The 19,077-nt window shown below is 48.7% G+C and overlaps 1 protein-coding gene and 1 long non-coding RNA gene across 2 annotated transcripts; one reads left to right on the top strand and one right to left on the bottom strand.

Annotated features, from left to right (window-relative positions):
- Positions 1-2,904: 2,904 nt before the first annotated feature.
- MUL1 (mitochondrial E3 ubiquitin protein ligase 1) lies at positions 2,905-10,677 on the bottom strand. The gene is made up of 4 exons (XM_004005160.5): positions 10,463-10,677; positions 6,880-6,967; positions 6,113-6,233; positions 2,905-4,840 (listed from the first exon to the last, which is right to left on the bottom strand). The coding sequence occupies exons 1-4, from the start codon at positions 10,580-10,582 to the stop codon at positions 4,117-4,119; spliced, it is 1,053 nt and encodes a 350-aa protein (XP_004005209.3). The 5' UTR covers positions 10,583-10,677; the 3' UTR covers positions 2,905-4,116.
- A 98-nt stretch (positions 10,678-10,775) lies between these two features.
- Positions 10,776-14,855, top strand: LOC105611487 (uncharacterized). The gene is made up of 2 exons (XR_009599465.1): positions 10,776-11,024; positions 11,272-14,855. It is a non-coding gene; the product is annotated as an uncharacterized LOC105611487 (long non-coding RNA).
- Positions 14,856-19,077: the final 4,222 nt, after the last annotated feature.

Here is a 19,077-nt window from a genome sequence, read left to right as displayed (position 1 = left end):
TAGCAGAGGCCAGGAGGCAGGAACAGCAAGCGCGCTTAATGACGCTCAGAGGCTCGGTGTGGCTGGAGCCACAGGTGAGAGACAGACGGACGGGGAAAGGCCTGGAGGGACGGCCAGGGGCTGGCTCACACACCTCCATGTGCCTTAGAGGACCCAGAGCTTAAGCCTGGAGGAGACAGGGAGCCTGGGGACCTTCCAGGCTCTGCTTCTCCTCAAGCAGAGAAGGCACGTGGTCAGACTGGTGTTTCTAATAGATCATTCTCAGCTCTGTGGGATGGATGTTCTCTGCTTGGCTCCCCTTCAGCAAAGATACCCTACCCTTGGTGGCTTTATTTTGAACTGTCAGGGCATCTGCTCTAACCAGGCCAATCTCAAAGGCCCTGCCAGCTACATTCTGTGAACCAAAAATGCTCCAACAGCCATCACCCATCCATCTGTAGGGCTTATTCATTTTCAAACAATCAGGCCACTTTAAAAGACAACGCTGAGTGCTTTGAGGGCAGAAACTGCGCCATATTCATTTCTGAATTCCCAGGCACAGAATACATATTTAGCTGATGTTTGGGGGATGAATAAATGCCCACCAAGGATACCAAAACTTGAGAGCTCTTCCTCTGAGCAGCCCCAAGGCCCTTCGTGCTCATCCACATCAGATCTGTCCACATCCAGGCTAGGACCAGGGTTGCAAACGGTGTCAGAGTTCACCCTAGTTTGTCATGATGCTTGCTGTTTGAATTTTCCATCGTAATTCTGAATGAACTAGGATTTCGAGGACCTGCCTTCTGGCTCCTCCTCCATCAGGATAAGCCTCAAACTGCTCTCTGTAAAACCAGGGGTGACTGGTGATTCTCAGGGTGCTAACAGGCTTCAAAAACACTGTGCGTAACATTCACTTCTCTCTTGGACAGTTTTCCTTCTTAGCCTGTCAGGTTCAATGCGATTTAAAGGGAAAGGGCTTTATGCTCAGACTTTGATAGCTTTGAGCAAATCACATAAGCTGCAAAAAGGGGTGATATAGCCTCCACTTCCAGTTCACTCTAAATCTAAAAAACACACCTGATACCAGGAGAGCCCAACACTACCAGGTTGGTGATGATGTGTGGCCATCAGTAAACTGTAACCCCACCAGGAAGTTCTCATTGGTACAACGGGGTGAACAATGCTCACTTTGTTGGACTGTGAGCATCTACCCGTATCAAGTACCTCGCAAAGAATTTCAAAACACCAGGAGCAATTATTCAAGACCATCCTGGCTGAATGCTGTCTGGGGCGGATTCAAGTGGCTGAGCCTAAGGGTTGAATTGAAATTCACCACAATCCCATGGTTAGTCCCCCACCACCAGCTTGCATGGACTTCCTTGATAGCTCAGTTGGTAAAGAATCTGCCTGCAATGCAGGAGAGCCCAGTTCAATTTCTGGGTCAGGAAGATCATCTAGAGAAGGGATAGGTTACCCACTCCCATATTCTTGGGCTTCCCTGGTGGCTCAACTGGTAAAGAATCCGCTGCAATGCAGGAGACCTGGGTTTGATCCCTGGGTTGGGAAGATCCCCTGGCGAAGGGAAAGTCTACTCACTCCAGGATTCTGGCCTGGAGAATTCCATGGACTGTATAGCCCATGGGGTCACAAAGAGTCGGACACCACTCAGCGACCTTCACGTTCACTCTTTCACCGGCTTCCATCCCACAGATCAGTCTAAGCCCCTTCAAGCCTGCTGGAAAGGAGCTCCTTAAACCAAAGGCGGGGACTTGCGTGGGTGACGGAGAGCATGGGGCAGTCTCAGCCCAGCCAGGCTAGGACCTCGCGTGGACCTCAGGTCTGGAGTCTGGGTGCGTGTGAGCTCATGTTCCCAATCAGCTGTCACCTAGAGGCTGCTCCTGTGCCTCTCACTATGGGCACCTTAACTCCCTTGGAGGAGCCTTCGAGACAGAAGAATTGGTCTGCCCAGGGTATGAGTCGGTCTGGGGAAAAGGGCAGGCTGCCTTCTCTGCTTTTCATTCACTTGATCAGATTTACTCATGAAATCCACGCCGAGGGCTGAGCGCTTCATAGATTTAACACAAACCCTCCTCCCCCACTCACCCCTACACACGGCAGTTCACTCATCCTCATAACCTGGGCTCTCTTTCAAAGCGCCTGCTAAAGGGACACAGAACAGCAGATGCTTTTGAGATGCGCCAAGGTCAGCCCCACCAGTCCCCCTCCCATCCTGCCACCCCAGCCCAACGCATCTATATAAAGCCAGGGCCGTAACACCTCCCCGGCCAGGACTCACTGGGCATGTGGGCTGTCACCAATGGGCCTCCTCCCCGAGAGCATGGTCTCCTCCACTAACACAGGGAACATCATCTTGTGGGGCGTCCTTACGAGCACCAAGGGAACTGCCCCACCGCTGGTGAGCAGGAGGGTCAGGAGCCTGAACAGCTTGGAGTTTCAATGTAGACCACCCGCCTCACGAGTTGTATGCTTTTGACCCAGGGAACATGCCCCCTCGGGACTGGCTTCTTTGCTTGTAGGATGAGATGCCGTGCGAGCCCGCAGGGCCTTGTGAGAATTAACTCACCTTGAAATTCAGGTCGGAAGGAGCACCGCGTACATCTGCCAGTGCCCACCTGTCCCACTCTCACCACAGGTGAAACCTCACAGCCTGCGTTCAGGATGTCAGGACAGCGCTCTTCAGGGACAGCTCTGGGCAAGGCCGGGCATGACCTGCACGCAGTCTCCGGGCTGCCAAGGCTCCCCACTCAGCCCTCCTCTTTTAGCGTCACCAAGCTGCCCCCACCATGGGGAGGCCCAGACCACCTTGCAGCCAAGGTCTCCAATTCATCCTATTGAGACCGGACGCCATCCCCCCAGGGAAGCGTCAGCCTAGCCACCGAACCCGTTCACAGCAACATGCTCACACTCGGTGAGAAGGAGTTTTATTAGCGCTGTCCACACTGGACACTGCATACAGCTGGTGTCAGCCCCCGAGAGCACACCCCCTTCCCCTGCACGAAGGGCAATGAGGGCATGGATGCTCAGAGCCAGGGAAGGGAGAAAAGAAAGTGCTGTGCACGTGACTTTAGTGACCCTGGACACTTGACAGGCAGTGCGAGGGGCTCGCCCGCTTCTCTCACTCACAAACTCAAGTGGGACGGGGAGGGGTGAAGGGGTGGTGTGATGACGCCCCTGGGGTGTGAGCTCTTCAGTGGCGGGGTTAGGGCTAGCCTAGACAAGGCCCCAGGCTCAAGATGCTGGCTGCTACTTTTCCTTGGTGGGAGCCTCCATGAGAAGCTGAGAAAACTGCAGGCCGGGATAGCAGCATCCTTATTGCTTCCTTTGGGGCTAAGACCTTTCCAGCTCAGCCTGGGCAGAGAAAACCAGAGCCAGCCCTCAGCCGGTTCGGGCCTCTGAGTTCCAAGTCAGGGCGGACTGCGTGCTCCCAGCGCCCTCTTTAGGTCCTGCGGCCCCAGGAAGGCTGCAGCTAGGCAGCCCTGTCTGCACCGTGCCAGGGGAACAATGAATGGGCACCATTCCAAGTGGCCCTGCCAGCAACCTGCCTCCCTTCTCCGACCAGAGTCCCAGCCTGTTAGGCAGAGGGCAGCCGCTGCATTCACTGCCTTTTATGCTGATCCACGTGCGCATACATGGGAATCCGGCAGGTAAGGGACATGACCAGCCTGGAGACTCTTCCCGGGGAGTTGCAGGGTAAGCAAGGGGGAGGAAGACTGCCCCACAGCCTGCTCTCAGGCGGCTCCTCAAAGCAACTCTGCTCTCCCCTCTGGCCAGTCTTTCAGGCTCTGGTCCACAGGGACCCACACCTGGGGGGAGAGGGGGGAGTGGGGAGAGGACAGGGACAGAAAAGCTGGAGGCCACGGACTTTGGCGCTTGGGCGGTGAGCTCTTCTCAGCCACACACGGGCTCACCTGGCTCCAGGGAAGGGACACGGCACCCCCATCACCCGCGCCAGGGCGGGGCATGGGGTTGTGCGCCTGTGCTCCAGGCTGGCAAAGGCCACCCCACACTGGACAAAGGCAGCCTTCCACGGCTGGTGGCGGCCCCGTCACTACTCTTGTAAGGGCCCAGAGATGCTAAACACCCCAGAAGCGGGACAGGGTCCCCCCGCACCCCGCCTTAGCTGTTGTACAAGCGTACCACCCGGCTGATCGCCTGCCTGCAGATCGGGCACCGCCGGGGTTCGGGCAGCGCGCGGTAGCACTCAGTGCAGGCGCACACGTGGCCGCACTCCAGGAAGACGCACGACCGGAAGTTGCTCAGGCACACGACGCAGGCACCCTTTGGGCCTTCTCGGTCCTCCTCGGGACGGTCCTCCTCGGGACAGGTGCGCTCCCGGAACTCCTCCTCTGGCCGCCGCCGCTCGCGCCGCCGCCGCAGGTACTGCTTCCGGAGGAGGAAGAAGAGACTGGCGCAGGCGGCGAAGCCGAAGACCAGAACCAGGACCTTCCAGAGCCGGACGCTGGACTCCTGCCGCTGCAGCAGGCTGTCGAAGTCCTGGCCGCTCAGGTAGTACTGCATGCCCGGCCCCTTGGGGGGCTGCAGGCGCACGCAGCTGTGGTCCAGCACCAGCTCGCCCACCCCCGTGAGCGGCGCCCCCACCTTCAGCATCTCCTCCGTCTCCTGAATGCCCTTGGGCCGCTCCCCACTGAGGTAGTGGCCAACGACGTCGGTGAAGGACGGCGTGGAGGGGTGGAACCTCTCGTACACCGTCTCCAGGCCCAGGTCCACCGCGTCCAGGGGCTTCAGCACGCGCACAGCCACGCCCGCGCCGTCCTCGTGGGGCACCAGGTCAAAGGGCACCGTGTTGGTCCTCTGGTGAATGACCTTGGAACAGTCGTTCCTGCAGGAATGAGGGCGCATGGTAAATCAGAGGACCGCAAACACCTCACAGCCAGACAGGGCTGGAGACCACCTGGAGGCCAGGGCAGGATCAAGCGTGAACCAAGAGCAAGAGAAGACGACAACAGACACCACACTCGTCCAGCGCCTCAGAAGAGGGAAGCGCAGGTTTTCCGGTTCTCCGGCCGCCTCAGTGGGCAACAAATGCCATCAGAGATCACCTCTACTCTTTTTATCTCCCTCTGCCCCTGTTAAGACAGATCGATTTTTATCTTAAATCCCTCAAAAAACTTAAAAACAGAACTACCATATATGACCCAGCAATCCCACTTCGGACCATGGATCTGGAAGAACTGAAATCTAGATCTGGAGAGAGATCTGTGCTCCCTGGCTCACTGCTTATTCACAGCAGCCGAAACACGGCAGCACCATCAGTGACTGCCGATGAGTGAACCTAGAAAATGCGGTCCATGCATACAGCAGGATGCTACTCAGCCTTTAAAAAGACAAGAAAAGAAAAAGGAAATCTCACCACATGCGACAACATGGTGAACCTGGGGGACATCAGCAAAGCGAGCTAAGGCAGCCACAGAAGGACAGGGACTGCAGGATTCCATTTGCATGGAGTATCTAATGTAGCCAAACCCATCGAGACAGGGCAAAACAGGGATTGCCAGGGGCTGAGGGAAGAAGAAAACGGGGAGCTGACGTTCCCCAGATGTAAAGTTTCAGTTCTACAAGAGGAGGAAGCTCGAAATCTGCTGTACAGCCTGTGCCTGCAGCTAACGGTTCTGCGTTGCTGCACTTACAACTGTGTTAAAAGAGGAGATCGCAGGTTAAGCAGCCTTAATAAAAATTGAATTCTTAATTTTTAAAATTTTAATTATAATTTTTACAATAAAAATTAAGATAAAACTCCAAAACAGAACCCCCCGAGGACCAGTTGGAAAAATGGAACTCCATATTACAGCATGGAGCACTGGAAATCATCAATCCATACCATCAGTCAGGGCTTCTCAACCCTTAGTGTGCATATCTACAGACTGCAGGTCCCCTACCCTGGAAATTCTATCCAGGCAGATCTGGAAGAGGCCAGGAATCTACCTTTGGACAAGATGCCTAGGAGACTGCAGTGGCAGAGATCTCAGTGGCACTGAGAGGCTGGTCTCCACCCTGTCTCAGGAGGAGCTTGAACACCTGGAGACAGGGCCAGGACGCCAGCTTCTCAGCTGACCATCTTCGAGGTCTGGGCCCCTGGAGCAAGGATACGCACCAGAGGTGGGTTGTCCGGTTCCACACCATCTTGTGCTCCTGAAGCGTCAGCCGCTGAATCACCCCCTTGCAATTTTCCACAAACTGGCTGTTAAGCGTTTCTTTAACAGATCGAACAGCTCCTAAATGGAAACAAATTATTTTACTTCTGTAGAACTCTTCTGTCCTTTCCTTTAAAGTAATTTAGATTTTGTTTTTAGTCTGAGTCAGTTTAATTAATCAAAGTGATGACACTGTTATCGCCAGCAGTTATGCTTTGGGGGCACTCTGCTGAGCAGTTTACATGGATCACGTCATTTCAGTGTTATTACCACCCTGTAAGGTATATTCTGGGCTTCCCTGGTGGCTCAGACAATACAGAATCTGCCTGCAATGCAGGAGACCCAGAGTTTAATCCCTGGATTGGGAAGCTCCCCTGGAAAAGGGAATAGCTACCCACTCCAGTATTCTTGCCTGGAGAATTCCGTGGACAGAGGAGCCTGGCGGGCTACAGTCCGTGGGGTTGCAGTCAGACACGACTGAGCAACTTTCACTTTCAGATCAACTTTCACTTTCAATGTATATCTTAGAGATGGGGCAATGGAGGCTCGGAAGCTGGGGTAATTTCCTCAAAATCATATAGCAGTAACCCAGGTCTTCCTGACCCCAAAGTCCAAATTCTGAACCCCCACCCCAAGGCTACAAAAGACCGCCAATGTCAGCCAGGAAGATCTGTATCAAACTTTGAAAGACTGAGTTATTTTTCATTTTACCAATAAATAAACATACCTTCAATAACAGCATAAGGCACACACTTCCCTGGAGCTTCTGAAAGAATACTCTTTAAGTCTTCACCTAAGTGGATTCTTTTAGCTCCCTAAATGGAAACAACAGATTGGACTGACTGTTCAATACTGACATGCTCAATCAAACAAGTGAAGAAAGAAAATGACTCTTTTTTTCACGTTGAGAGAATAAGGGAACCAGGCAGGAAGGTGACTAAGGACGGTCAGATTCCAAAGCTGTGTCCCAGCTTCACCATATAAACAGGCACCTTGTTTCCGCCACCTGCAAATGGGGCTGCCATGTACCCCAGTTAACCAAACACACAGTCCTTTTCGGTTTCACGTGCTAAGATGAAAATATTAAAGGCACTAATCAATCTGCATACCGTGACTGAATGTAATTTGATCTCTTCTTGATGACACAGAACCATGCATCCAAAGAGTTTACGTGTAAAAGCACATAAACCAGCGCCCTGTACATGGCAGGGGCTTGGGCGGTGGTAGGCATTATCATCACCAGGCCCTTGTCAGTTCATGCTCTGCATCACACATTATAATAAAGCACTGCCTTTGCACTGTAGGGCATGGCTTTGTGGACGGTGCTAAACATTACCCTCCACCTCCGTCTGCCTCCTTCCCTCTCATAAACAGCCGAGCACAGCCACCTCTGCCGCTCCCTTCCTCTCACAGTCCCCGGTTTTCCATTCCTTCCTGTTCTCATCCCAATCTGCTATACTTGGGAACCAATCAAGCCTGCTACTGCTCCATCAAAATAAGGTAAAATTAATAAAGCCACTGAACATTTCCTGAACCAGGCCCTGTGCTGGGGGCCAAGGATTCAGGGTCGAATGAAGGAAACGGTTCCTGCTTTCAGGTATTTTCATCAACACCATCTTACGGATACCAGGCAAGTAACCTCGAAAGAGGTGGTAGTACTGGATAGGTATTAAGGTCCCTCTGAGTTTAAGCTGTTGCCACCCAGTAAACAACAGGAGCAAGGTCAATAAAAATTATTACCCACACACACTGCGAAGGTAATAAAAACAACGGGCAGTAACAACTAACACTCAGGTTTATTTACTCGTTTATTGTCGGTCTCCCCCTCCACTGGGCTGTAAGCACAGGAGGGCTAGGGCCTTGCTGGTCTTGCTCACTGCCGTCCCCCTAGTGCCGAGATAGTGCCTGACCCATCAGTTCAGTTCAGTTCAGTCGCTCAGTCGTGTCCAACTCTTTGCGACCCCATGAATCGCAGCACGCCAGACCTCCCTGTCCATCACCATCTCCCGGACTTCACTCAGACTCACGTCCATCGAGTCCGTGATGCCATCCAGCCATCTCATCCTCGGTCATCCCCTTCTCCTCCTGCCCCCAATCCCTCCCAGCATCAGAGTCTTTTCCAATGAGTCAACTCTTACCCATCTGATGAAGAAATTAGTGAATAACTAAGCACTTACATATACTACATTCCCAGCACTCTGCTAAGCATTTTAAATGCATAACCCCATTTAATGCTCACACCATCCCTCTGCGGTAGACATTATCATCCCCAATTACAGATAAGGAAACTGAGGCTCAGAGAGGTGAAGTAATTTGCTCAAAGTCACCTAAATAGTCAAGTATCCACCACAGGATGGTCTAAACATTTTTTAGAAGGAAAGGAGGTGAAATTCAGTCAGAAAGCCTGCGACTAAATCAAGCTTCAAGGCATCTATTGTGACTCTGGGCAACTTAATTTATCACAGTCTGTTTCAAAGCATGTAAAAGGTGGGGAAAACAATCTTACAGGATTTTCATGTGAATTAAATGAAACTTCAGGTGTGAAAGAATCCAGACCAGGGGCTGGCACACAGTAGGTATGCAATAAATATGCATTCCCACCACTGTGAGAGATGTAAAAGGGTAAGACACAAATCCTAGTCCGGAATTTTTGTAATCAGATCAAGAAAATAGAGCTTAAGCTAGAGTCCCAACTGTTTTTCCAGGCAGGAGCTACTTATTTCATCCTCATTGAGGAACTAATTGGCAAAGCTTTTAAGGTCACCCAAAGATGGATCCCAGAGCACTCACTGCTTCAAAGGGTCCCATCTCTAGCCAACTTGATGCCAATGCGATTTCTGATTCAGAGTAAGAAACTGAAGTATCAATTACAACCACAGCCAATCATTTCAGAAGTAATTTAATTAAGCAGACAAGAAGGCAGCTGGAATCTCACCAGGCTGTGATTCACACCCCAAATTCAACTCCCTGGTAATTAGGTGCATTCCAAAACTCACACACTTGTTGCTAAGCTCTCAACGCATATTATCTGATGATAATGAAGCGTGTCAGGTTGAGGCATCCACCTTCCAAATAAATGTCAAATTAAGTCCTGCTGTATTATGAAATTTCAGCCAGGACTTCCCTGGTGGTCCAGTGGTTAAGAAGCCATCTGCCAGTGCAGGGGACACAGTTTGATCCCGTCCATGAAGATTCCCGCATGCCTCGAGGCAACTAAGGCGTGCGCTCCAGAGCCAGTGCTCTGCAACCAGAGAAGCCACAGCAATGGCAAGCCTGCGCACTGCAACTGAGGGGAGCTCCTGCCCAAGCTCACCACAGCTAGAGAAAGCCTGGCACGGCACTGCAGAAATCCACCTTCTTGAAACAAGAAATTTCACCGAGCACAAATCCACAAGTATTTATTGAGTGTCTACTCTCTGTTAAGCATTGAGTTTGAACCTAGAAAGGAGGAAGGGTAAGGTCTCGTTTCTGACCTAATGAGGTTCATCTCTCATGAGCCACTCACACATTCATAATAAAGCAATGTGGTCAACCCAAAAAAAAAAAAAAAAAAAAAATCTACACTCTGAATCAAAAGACCTAAGTTTAAGCTCCAAACTGACACTGTACAGACCTTTCCTCTGAGTTTCGACTTCTTGATTGGCAGGTTGGAGGTATCTTTTCATCTGCCTAAAATTACTGTGAAGCAGAACTAAAACCAAGATGGGAATATGTTGTGTAAATCGTCAGGTGCTGCATTAGAAAAGTGAGCAATATTCTTAAACGGCCATAATATAAAAAGCCAGAGTCTGCAGAAGCAAGGAGCTGTCCCCTCCCAGGCACCTGCACGCTCGCCTCAAATCCTCCTGGGCTCTGCTCAACTGCCACCCTGTTTAAAAGAGCAAACCTCCCTTTCTCCAGCACTCCCATTTCCCCTCTTCTCTGCACTAGGCTGTAGTTTTTATCCCCACGTGTCACACCATCTGGTTGGACTAGAATGCACTCTCCATGAGGACAGGAATTTGTTCCACCCAGGCTCGGCGCCTGGGGCATAGCAAGTGTTCAATAAAGATTTTTTTCGTCAACAAAGTGATGAAGTCAAGGTTTATTCTGAGTAACGAGAGGGACTTGGGGGAAAGGAGGAAGGGAAGCCGTTATCACGCGACCCGAACTCTGATCCTGGCTCCTGGGGGCCGGGCGACGCCCTCCCAGGGCCTGGTTCCTCTCTGGGGCCTTTTCCCGAGGGTGGAGCGGCCCACGGCAGGTCGGGGGGCTCACCGTTCCCCCGGGGCGGCATGGCCGGCTGAGGCCGGGCGGGCTCGGGCACTGACCTTGAGCTCCTGGGCGACCTGGGCCTTCTGCCGGTACACGGAGTACAGGAAGGCGGTGACCACAGAGCTGGTGCCCAGGAGGATGAACTGACCCAGCGAGGGCCGCCCTCCGCTCTCCATGGCTGCGCCGAGCCCTGGCGAGGCCGCCGCGCTAAAGCGACCCCGCAGCGCTCGAGCGAGCCCTCACCCCTCAGCCTCCCGCCACCCGGAACCACACCCCCGGAGACGGCTCCTCCCGGAAGCCCGCGGCCAGCCGCCCGCCGAAGGCACAGGACCCGGAACCGGAAGTGGGGAGGGGTAGGGCGGGCAACACAGACCGGAAGGTGCTGTTGCCAGGGTGATGGACCAGCATCAGCTGCCTTCGCTGCAGTCGGAGATCCAGGAGTTGGCAGTGCGGAATGGTTTGCGGAACCTGAGCGATCTCTCGTCCCTTCGCGACCATTTCAACTCTGGCCGTAGTTGTATCGCTTGCGGTGCCAAGGTTTCAGGCCTTCTGCTTTCCTGGGGTTATTTCCTGGTTGTTCGATGACTCCGCCATTGGATGGGAAGGAAAGAACGTGGGGTAAGCATTTAGGGGGAGTACACATTTAAGCTTCAGGGCAAACCTTGGGTCTTGGCTTTTTTTCTTCAGCTTTAGAAGACAGGCCAGAGAGGTTAGTGGATGTGCTCAAAGTCACACTGCTACTGGAGAGGAATTTACCGGACTGCACAGCTTATTACCTCCAAGACAGGAGGTTAGATCACTAAAGTAACTCTTTAATCTGCCAGCACCACACATAACAACTTACTTTACTAATTTATAATTACAGCTACAACTGTTGTTTTCCAGTAGTCATGTATGGATCTGATAGTTGGACTATAAAGAAAGCTGAGCGCCGAAGAATTGATGCTTTTGATCTGTGGTGTTGGAGAAGACTCTTGAGAGTCTCTTGGATTGCAAAGAGATCGAACCAGTCCATCCTAAAGGAAATCAGTCCTATTCATTGGAAGGACTGATACTGAAGCTGAAACTCCAATACTTTGGTCACCTGATGCGAAGAGCTGACTCATTTAAAAAGACCCTGATGCTGGGAAAGATTGAAGGCGGGAGGAGAAGGGGAGGACAGAGGATGAGATGGTTGGATGGCATCACTGACTCAGTAGGTATGAGTCTGAATGAACTGCGGGAGTTGGTGATGGACAGGGAGGCCTGGCATGCTGCAGTCCATGGGGTCGGAAAGAGTCGGACCTGACAGCGACTGAACTGAACTGTGACAAAAAGTTTCACCAACATCAAACCACTTAATCCTCACCGCACAGTTATAGAGCAGATTTCAAAATGTTTTCTGATCTGTACAGCAGTGATTCAATATGTTTGCAGATTATACTCCACATAGGTTATCACAAGATAATGCCTGTAATTCCCTGTGCTGCACAGCATGTCCTCCTTGCTTTTATATTTGGTGGCATGTATCAGCTAATCACTTAAGCCCTATGTCGTCTCTCCCGACCGCCCCCCTCCCCTTTGGTAGCCACAAGAGTATTTTCTGCCTCTCTGAATCTGTTTCTGTTTTGTATGTACCTTTATTTATATTGTTTTTAAATTCTCCATATAAATGATATCTTACAGAATTTGCCTTTCCCTGTCTGACTCATTTCATTAAGCATAATATTCTCTAGGTCCATCCAAGTGGCTGCAAATGGCAGTATTTCAGCCTTTTTTTAATGAGTGAGTGAAATATCACAGCTTCTTAATCCAGGTATCTGTTGCTAGGCACTTGGGTTGCTTCCATGCCTTGACTATGCTCAATAGTGCTGCTATAACACTGAGGAGTATTTATTTTTTCAAATCAGTGTTTTTGGTTTTTTTCCAAATATATACCCAGGAGTGGAATTGCTGGATAACTTTATTTTTAATTTTTTGAGGAGGCTGCAAACTATTTTCCACAGTGGCTGTACCAATTTACATTCCCACCAACAGTGTACAAGAGTTCCCTTTTGTCCACATTTTCTCCAACATTTGTTATTTGTAGACTTTTTGATGATACTCATTCTGACAGGCGTGAGGTGATATGATTGTTGTTTTGATTTGCATTTCTCTAATAATTAGTGGTGTGGAGCATCTTTTCATGTGCCTGTTAGCCATCTGTGTGTCTTCTTTGGAAAAATGGCTATACAAGTCTTCTGCCCATTTTTTGATTAGGTAGTTGTTGATGATGATATTGTTACTGATATTGTTTTATGAACTGTTTGTATATTTTAGATACTAACCTCTTGTCAGTCACGTCATTTAAAAATATTTTCTCCCATTCCATAGATTGTCTTTTTATTTCGTCAATGGTTTTCTCTGCTGTGCACAAGTTTTAAGTTTAATCAGGCCCCAACTGTTAATTTTCGGTTTTATTTCTGTTGCCTCAGGAGACTTATCCAAGAAAATAGTGCCACAGCTATGTCAGCAAGTGTTCTGTCAGTGTCCTCGTCTAAGAATTTTATGGTTCTCATTTTTTTTTTCCCCCATGTTTTAAATTTTATTTTTCTATTGAAGGACAATTGCTTTATAGAACTTGGTTGTTTTCTGTCAAACCTCAACATGACTCTACCATAGGTATACATATACCCCTCCCTTTTGAACCTCTCTCCCGTCTCCCTCCCTACCCCACCCATCTAGACTGATCCCAGTTCTCATTCTTACTGTTTAGGGCTTTAAGCCATTTGAGTCTGTTTTGTATGTGGCGCGGCATGCGTGCATGCTCAGTTGCTCAGTCCTTTCTGACCCTATGGACTATAACCTGCCAGGTGGAGAAGGGAGGGTCCAACACCAGATTTCTTTCTTTCTTTTTTTTAATTGTAGTTGATTTACAGTGTTCCCAGTGTACAGCGGGCTTCCCTGGTGGCTCAGAGGGTAAAGCATCTGCCTCCAATGCAGGAGACCTGGGTTCAATCCCTGGGTGGGGAAGATCCCCTGGAGAAGGAAATGGCAATCCACTCCAGCATTCTTGCCTGGAGAATCCCATGGAAGGAGGAGCCTGGTAGGCTACAGTCCACGGGGTCGCAAAGAGTCGGACACGACTGAGCGACTTCACCGCCGCCAGTGTACAGCAAAGTGATTCAGTTGTACATATGTCTCCATATGTGTTCAGTTACACATATTTATCTGTTCAGTTACATGTGTATCAATTCTTTTTCAGATTCTTTTCCATTATAGGTTATTACAAGGTGTCGAATGTAGTTCCCAGTGCTATGACCTTGTTGTTTATCTATTTTATGTAGAGTAGTGTGTATCTGTTAATCCCCCTTCCTAATTTATCTTTCCCCCACCTTTCCCCTACATAAGTTTGTACTCTATAAAAGATTGTCATTCTTAAAGCAGTTTGCTCTTAAATAGCTCTGCCTTTTTTTTTTTTTTTTTTTTTTTTTTTGCCAAAGGCTGAAATCCTTCAGTGGCCAGGCTGGACTATTGCGACATTTTGAGATTTCCATCATGTGGACCTTGTTAGAAGTGATGGACGATGGGCACTTTCAGCTGCAGCCAGATGTCCCCAGGGCGCGGTTCTCAGCTCAGCATGACTGTCCTCATTGAATCACAAGTTACAGAGGAGCCCTCTGACTTAGAGAAAGTGAGGTTAAGTTCCCAAGAGGAAAGTGAGGTGCCAGGCAGAGGATCTAGGAGGAGCAACCGGAAGGGGAGGGGTTTACTAAGGACAGCGCCACCGCTGGAAGCATTTCACAAAGTCCCTGAGTTCCCAGTGAGTCACTGGGTAAATGCCCTCGCAGGCGCTCCGTTCTGGTGAGACATTCGGCAGGGTCCAGGCACCAGGGAGATTTGAAAGATGAGACCTCCTGCGTTAATGTTGCCACACAGCTGTGCCGAAGGAAATTTAAAAAAGGTTAACAATCACATCAGGTTGTCACTCACTTTGCTTACAGAGCTTTCCCATGGGAAAGCCCTTAACTTAATCATTATTAGGAATTATCAAGTGTCAGCATACTTTTAATGGCCATTTAACCCAGTGGAATGCAGGGATTGATGCAGGACATGCCCTCTGACCTCAGGCAGGGTGTCGGGGAGACCTTTTTCTTCTTATAATGAGGTAAACCCCGTCCCATCCCCAGGTGACCACAGAGCTGTTTGCTGTCACTGTAAGTCTGCATCCTCTAAAAGTTCGTATAAATAGAATCACATGGTATGTACTCTCTCTTCTCTGGCTTCTCTCAGAATAATTATTTTGATATTTATCCATACTACTGCATGTCAATAACAGTTTATGCCTTTTTTTTTTTTTTTACTGCTGAGTAATGTTCCATTGTATAAATATATCACAATCTGTTTATTCATTGACCTGTTAATGGACATTTGGATTGTTTCCAGTTTTTAACTATTACAAATAAAGCTGCTTTGAGCATGCGTGTCTAAGTCTGTGTGTGGATGGATGCTTTCATTTCTCTTGGGTAAATTCCTCAGACAGGAATGTCTGGGTCATGCATCAGACGTATATTTAACTTTTTAAGAAACTACCTAGAAGTTCCCAAAACGGTCGCACCACTGTACATTCCCACCAGCAGTGGGTGAGAGTCCCACATCCTTCACATCCTCAGCAATATTTGGTAGAATCAGCCTTTTGATTTCAAACATCCCGATACAGTGGTCCCCAACCTTTTTGGCACCGGGGGCCAGGTTTGTGGAAAACAATTTTTTCCACAGATCCAGGAGGGACGATGGTTTCAGGATGATTCAGACGGATTACATTTATTGTGCAATTAATTTCTAATATTATTACAGTCCGTGGAATTCTCCAGGCCAGAATACTGGAGTGAGTAGCCATTCCCTTTGCCAGAGGATCTTCCCAACCCAGGGATCAAACCCACATCTCCCTGTGGAGATCAAACCCACATCTCACTGTGGGCAGATTCTTTACTAGCTGAGCCACCAGGGAAGCCCAAGAATACTGGAGTGGGTAGCCTATCCCTTCTCCAGGGGATCTTCCTAGCCCAGGAATTGAACCGGGGTCTTCTGCATTGCAGGCAGATTCTTTACCAACTGAGCTATCAGGGAAGCCCATTATTATGTACAAAAAAGATCTTCATGACCCAGATAATCACAATGGTGTGATCACTCGCCTAAAGCCAGACATCCTGGAATGTGAAGTCAAGTGGGCCTTAGGAAGCATCACTACGAAGAAAGCTAGTGAAGGTGATGGAATTCCAGTTGAGCTCTTTCAAATCCTAAAAGATGATGCTGTGAAAGTGCTGCACTCAATATGCCAGCAAATTTGGAAAACTCAGCAGTGGCCACAGGACTGGAAAGGGTCAGTTTTCATTCCAATCCCAAAGAAAGGAAATGCCATACAATGCTCAAAGTACCGCACAATTGCACTCATCTCACACGCTAGTAAAGTAATGCTCAAAATTCTCCAAGCCAGGCTTCAGCAAAACGTGAACCATGAACTTCCAAATGTTCAAGCTGGTTTTAGAAAAGGCAGAGGAACCAGAGATCAAATTGCCAACATCTGCTGGATCATGGAAAAAGCAAGAGAGTTCCAGAAAAACATCTATTTCTGCTTTATTGACTATACCAAAGCCTTTGACTGTATGGATCACAATAAACTGTGGAAAATTCTAAAAGAGATGGGAATACCAGACCACCTGGCCTGCCTCTTGAGAAATCTGTATACAGGTCAGAAAGCAACAGTTAGAACTGGACATGGAACAACAGACTGGCTCCAAATAGGAAAAGGAGTACATCAAGGCTGTATATTGTCACCCTGCTTATTTAACTTATATGCAGAGTACATCATGAGAAACGCTGGACTGGAGGAAGCACAAGCTGGAATCAAGATTGCCGGGAGAAATCAATAACCTCAGATATGCAGATGACACCACCCTTATGGCAGAAAGTGAAGAAGAACTAAAAAGCCTCTTGATGAAAGTGAAAGAAGAGAGTGAAAAAGTTGGCTTAAAACTCAACATTCAGAAAACTAAGATCATGGCATCCTGTCCCATCACTTCATGGCAAATAAATGGAGAAACAGTGGAAACAGTGGCTGAGTTTATTTTGGGGGGCTCCAGAATCACTGCAGATGGTGATTGCAGCCATGAAATTAAAAGACGCTTACTCTATGGAAGGAAAGTTATGACCAACCTAGACAGCATATTAGAAAGCAGAGACATTACTTTGCCAACAAAGGTCCGTCTAGTCAAGGCTATGGTTTTTCCAGTAGTCCCGTATGGAAGTGAGAGTTAGACTATAAAGAAATCTGAGCGCCAAAGAATTGATGCTTTTGAACTGTGGTGTTGGAGAAGACTCTTGAGAGTCCCTTGAACTGCAAGAAGATCCAACCAGTCCAACTTCAAAGAGATCATTCCTTAGGTGTTCATTGGAAGTACTGATGTTGAAGCTGAAACTTCAATACTTTGTACACCTGATACGAAGAGCTGACTCATTGGAAAAGACCCTGATGCTGGGAAAGATTGAGGGCAGGAGGAGAAGGGGAGGATAGAGGATGAGATGGTTGGGTGGCATCACTGACTCAATGGACATGAGTTTGGGTAAACTCTGGGAGTTGGTGATGGACAGGGAGGCCTGGCGTGCTGCAGTCCATGAGGTTGCAGAGTCGGACACGACTGAGCGACTGAACTGGTACTGATTATTATTGCATGGTGGTGTATAATGAAATGGACCAGTACCATAATGCAGAATCTGACAGGAGTCAGAACTCAGGTGGTGATGAGTGACAGGGAGAGGCCATGCATACGAATGAAGCTTCCCTTGCTAGCCTCCTGCTGACCCCTGATGTGTGGCTCAGTTCCTAACAGGCCGTGGACCGGTACCATTCCAGGGTCCAGAGCTGGGGACCCCTTTTCTAGTAGGTATGTAATGACATCCCATTGTGGTTTTAATTTGCATTTTTCTAATAATTAATTACATCAAACATCTTTTATGTGCTTGCTTGCCACCCACATATCTTTGCGAGAGAAGTATCTGCTCAAATCTTTTCCCTATTTTTTAAATTGAGTTGTTTTGTTTGCTAATTATTGAGCATTCTTTGTATATTTTGGATACAAATCCCTTACAAAATATGTGATTTGCAAACATTTTCTTCAGTATTGTGGCTTGACTTCTCATTCTCTTTGTCTTTTGAAGAGCAGAAGTTCTTGATTTTTATGAAATCCAGTTTGTCAGTTTTTGTTTTTTTTTTTATGTATCATGCTTTCAGTATTGCATTAAGAAGTCTTTGCCCAATCTAAGACCACAGTCATTTTTCCCCTAGGTTTTCTCCCAAAAGTTTGATAGTTTTATGTTTTACATTTAGGTCTGTGATTCATCTGAAGTTATTTTTTCCCAGTTATATTGAGAAATAAATAAAACATCCATTACTGTGTAAGTTTACGGTATAGAGCATGATGATTTGATTTATATATACTGTGAAATGATGACCACAACAGATTTAGTTAACATCCATCATCTCCTATAGATACTAAAAGAAATTTTTAAAAAAATTATCTGTGTGATAAGAACTCTTAGGATCTGCTATCTTAACCACTATCTATCACACAAGTTAATTTTTGTATGGGGTGTGCCAAGCACCGCCCTTTCCATGCCATTCTCCCATCTGCCTACAAACTGGTTAGGTGCTTTTTTTTAGGTCATGCGGAGTGGCAGGTGGGATCTTAGTTCCCCAACCACAGATCAAACCTGTGTCCTCGGCATTGGGAGCACCAAGTCTTAACCACTGGACTGCCAGGGAACCTCATTAGGCATTACTTTCCTCCCCATTTGCAGATGGGGATCACTGAGGTGAAGCCGCAGCTCACACAACTCTTTCTTTCTCCAGAGCTCCATGCCCGAGCACTAAACTCTACCGACTTTCCCCTCTTTCATGGTGTTTGGCCCTAGAAACTGCTTGTTGACAGGTAGGAGTCATTCCCGACCCTGAACCACACACATTACTCCTATTCGAAGAATTAGTCATGAACAGAACATTTGGGAAACCCTAGAAGACAAGATTCCACCGAGAAAAAGGGAAACAATTTGTAAAATAATCTCTAAGGGTCCTTCACCTCCCTCTTTCTATCTCTGCTATTTCCCCCCTGCTGCTGCTGCTGCTAAGTCGCATCAGTCGTGTCCGACTCTGTGCATCCCCAGAGATGGCAGCCCACCAGGCTCCGCCATCCCCAGCATTCTCCAGGCAAGAATACTGGAGTGGGTTGCCATTTCCTTCTCCAATGCATGAAGGTGAAAAGTGAAAGTGAAAGTGAAGTCATGTCCAACTCTTCACGACCCCATGGACTGCAGCCCACCAGGCTCCTCCGTCCATGGGATTTTCCAGGCAAGAGGACTTGAGTGGGATGCCACCGCCTTCTCCGATTTTCCCCCAGGAACAGGTGTGATCAGTGCTGCAGTGGATACGTTCAGCCACAGCGGGGCAGCAAGAGCACGGAATGCAGAAGGCAGTCAGGAAGCAGCGGGGGCCTGGAGAAGGGAGATGAAGGAATAATGGCCCATGTCAGGAGACTTAAGGGGAACCCTGAGGCTAACTGTGGCCCCACAAGGGGCTGTGTCAGGGGCCCAAGTAAGCCCCAGGCCCTGTGACTACCTCTGCCTCCAGCCCCACCTGGGAAATGCCGAATCCTCATCC

This window comes from Ovis aries, chromosome 2, assembly GCF_016772045.2.
Source record: "Ovis aries strain OAR_USU_Benz2616 breed Rambouillet chromosome 2, ARS-UI_Ramb_v3.0, whole genome shotgun sequence".
In the NCBI taxonomy this organism is placed as follows: Eukaryota; Metazoa; Chordata; class Mammalia; order Artiodactyla; family Bovidae; genus Ovis; species Ovis aries.
The sequence above is the reverse complement of the archived record's forward strand: the minus strand, read 5'-3'. Positions and strand labels throughout refer to the sequence as shown.

Excerpts from the sequence above, each read along its gene's own strand:
- MUL1 (XM_004005160.5), bottom strand. The coding sequence starts at position 10,582 with ATGGAGAGCGGAGGGCGGCCCTCGCTGGGTCAGTTCATCCTCCTGGGC. Across the intron at positions 6,234-6,879 it reads GCCTTATGCTGTTATTGAAG|GAGCTGTTCGATCTGTTAAA; the intron begins GTATGTTTATTT and ends GTTTCCATTTAG. Across the intron at positions 4,841-6,112 it reads AACCGGACAACCCACCTCTG|GAACGACTGTTCCAAGGTCA; the intron begins GTGCGTATCCTT and ends TCATTCCTGCAG.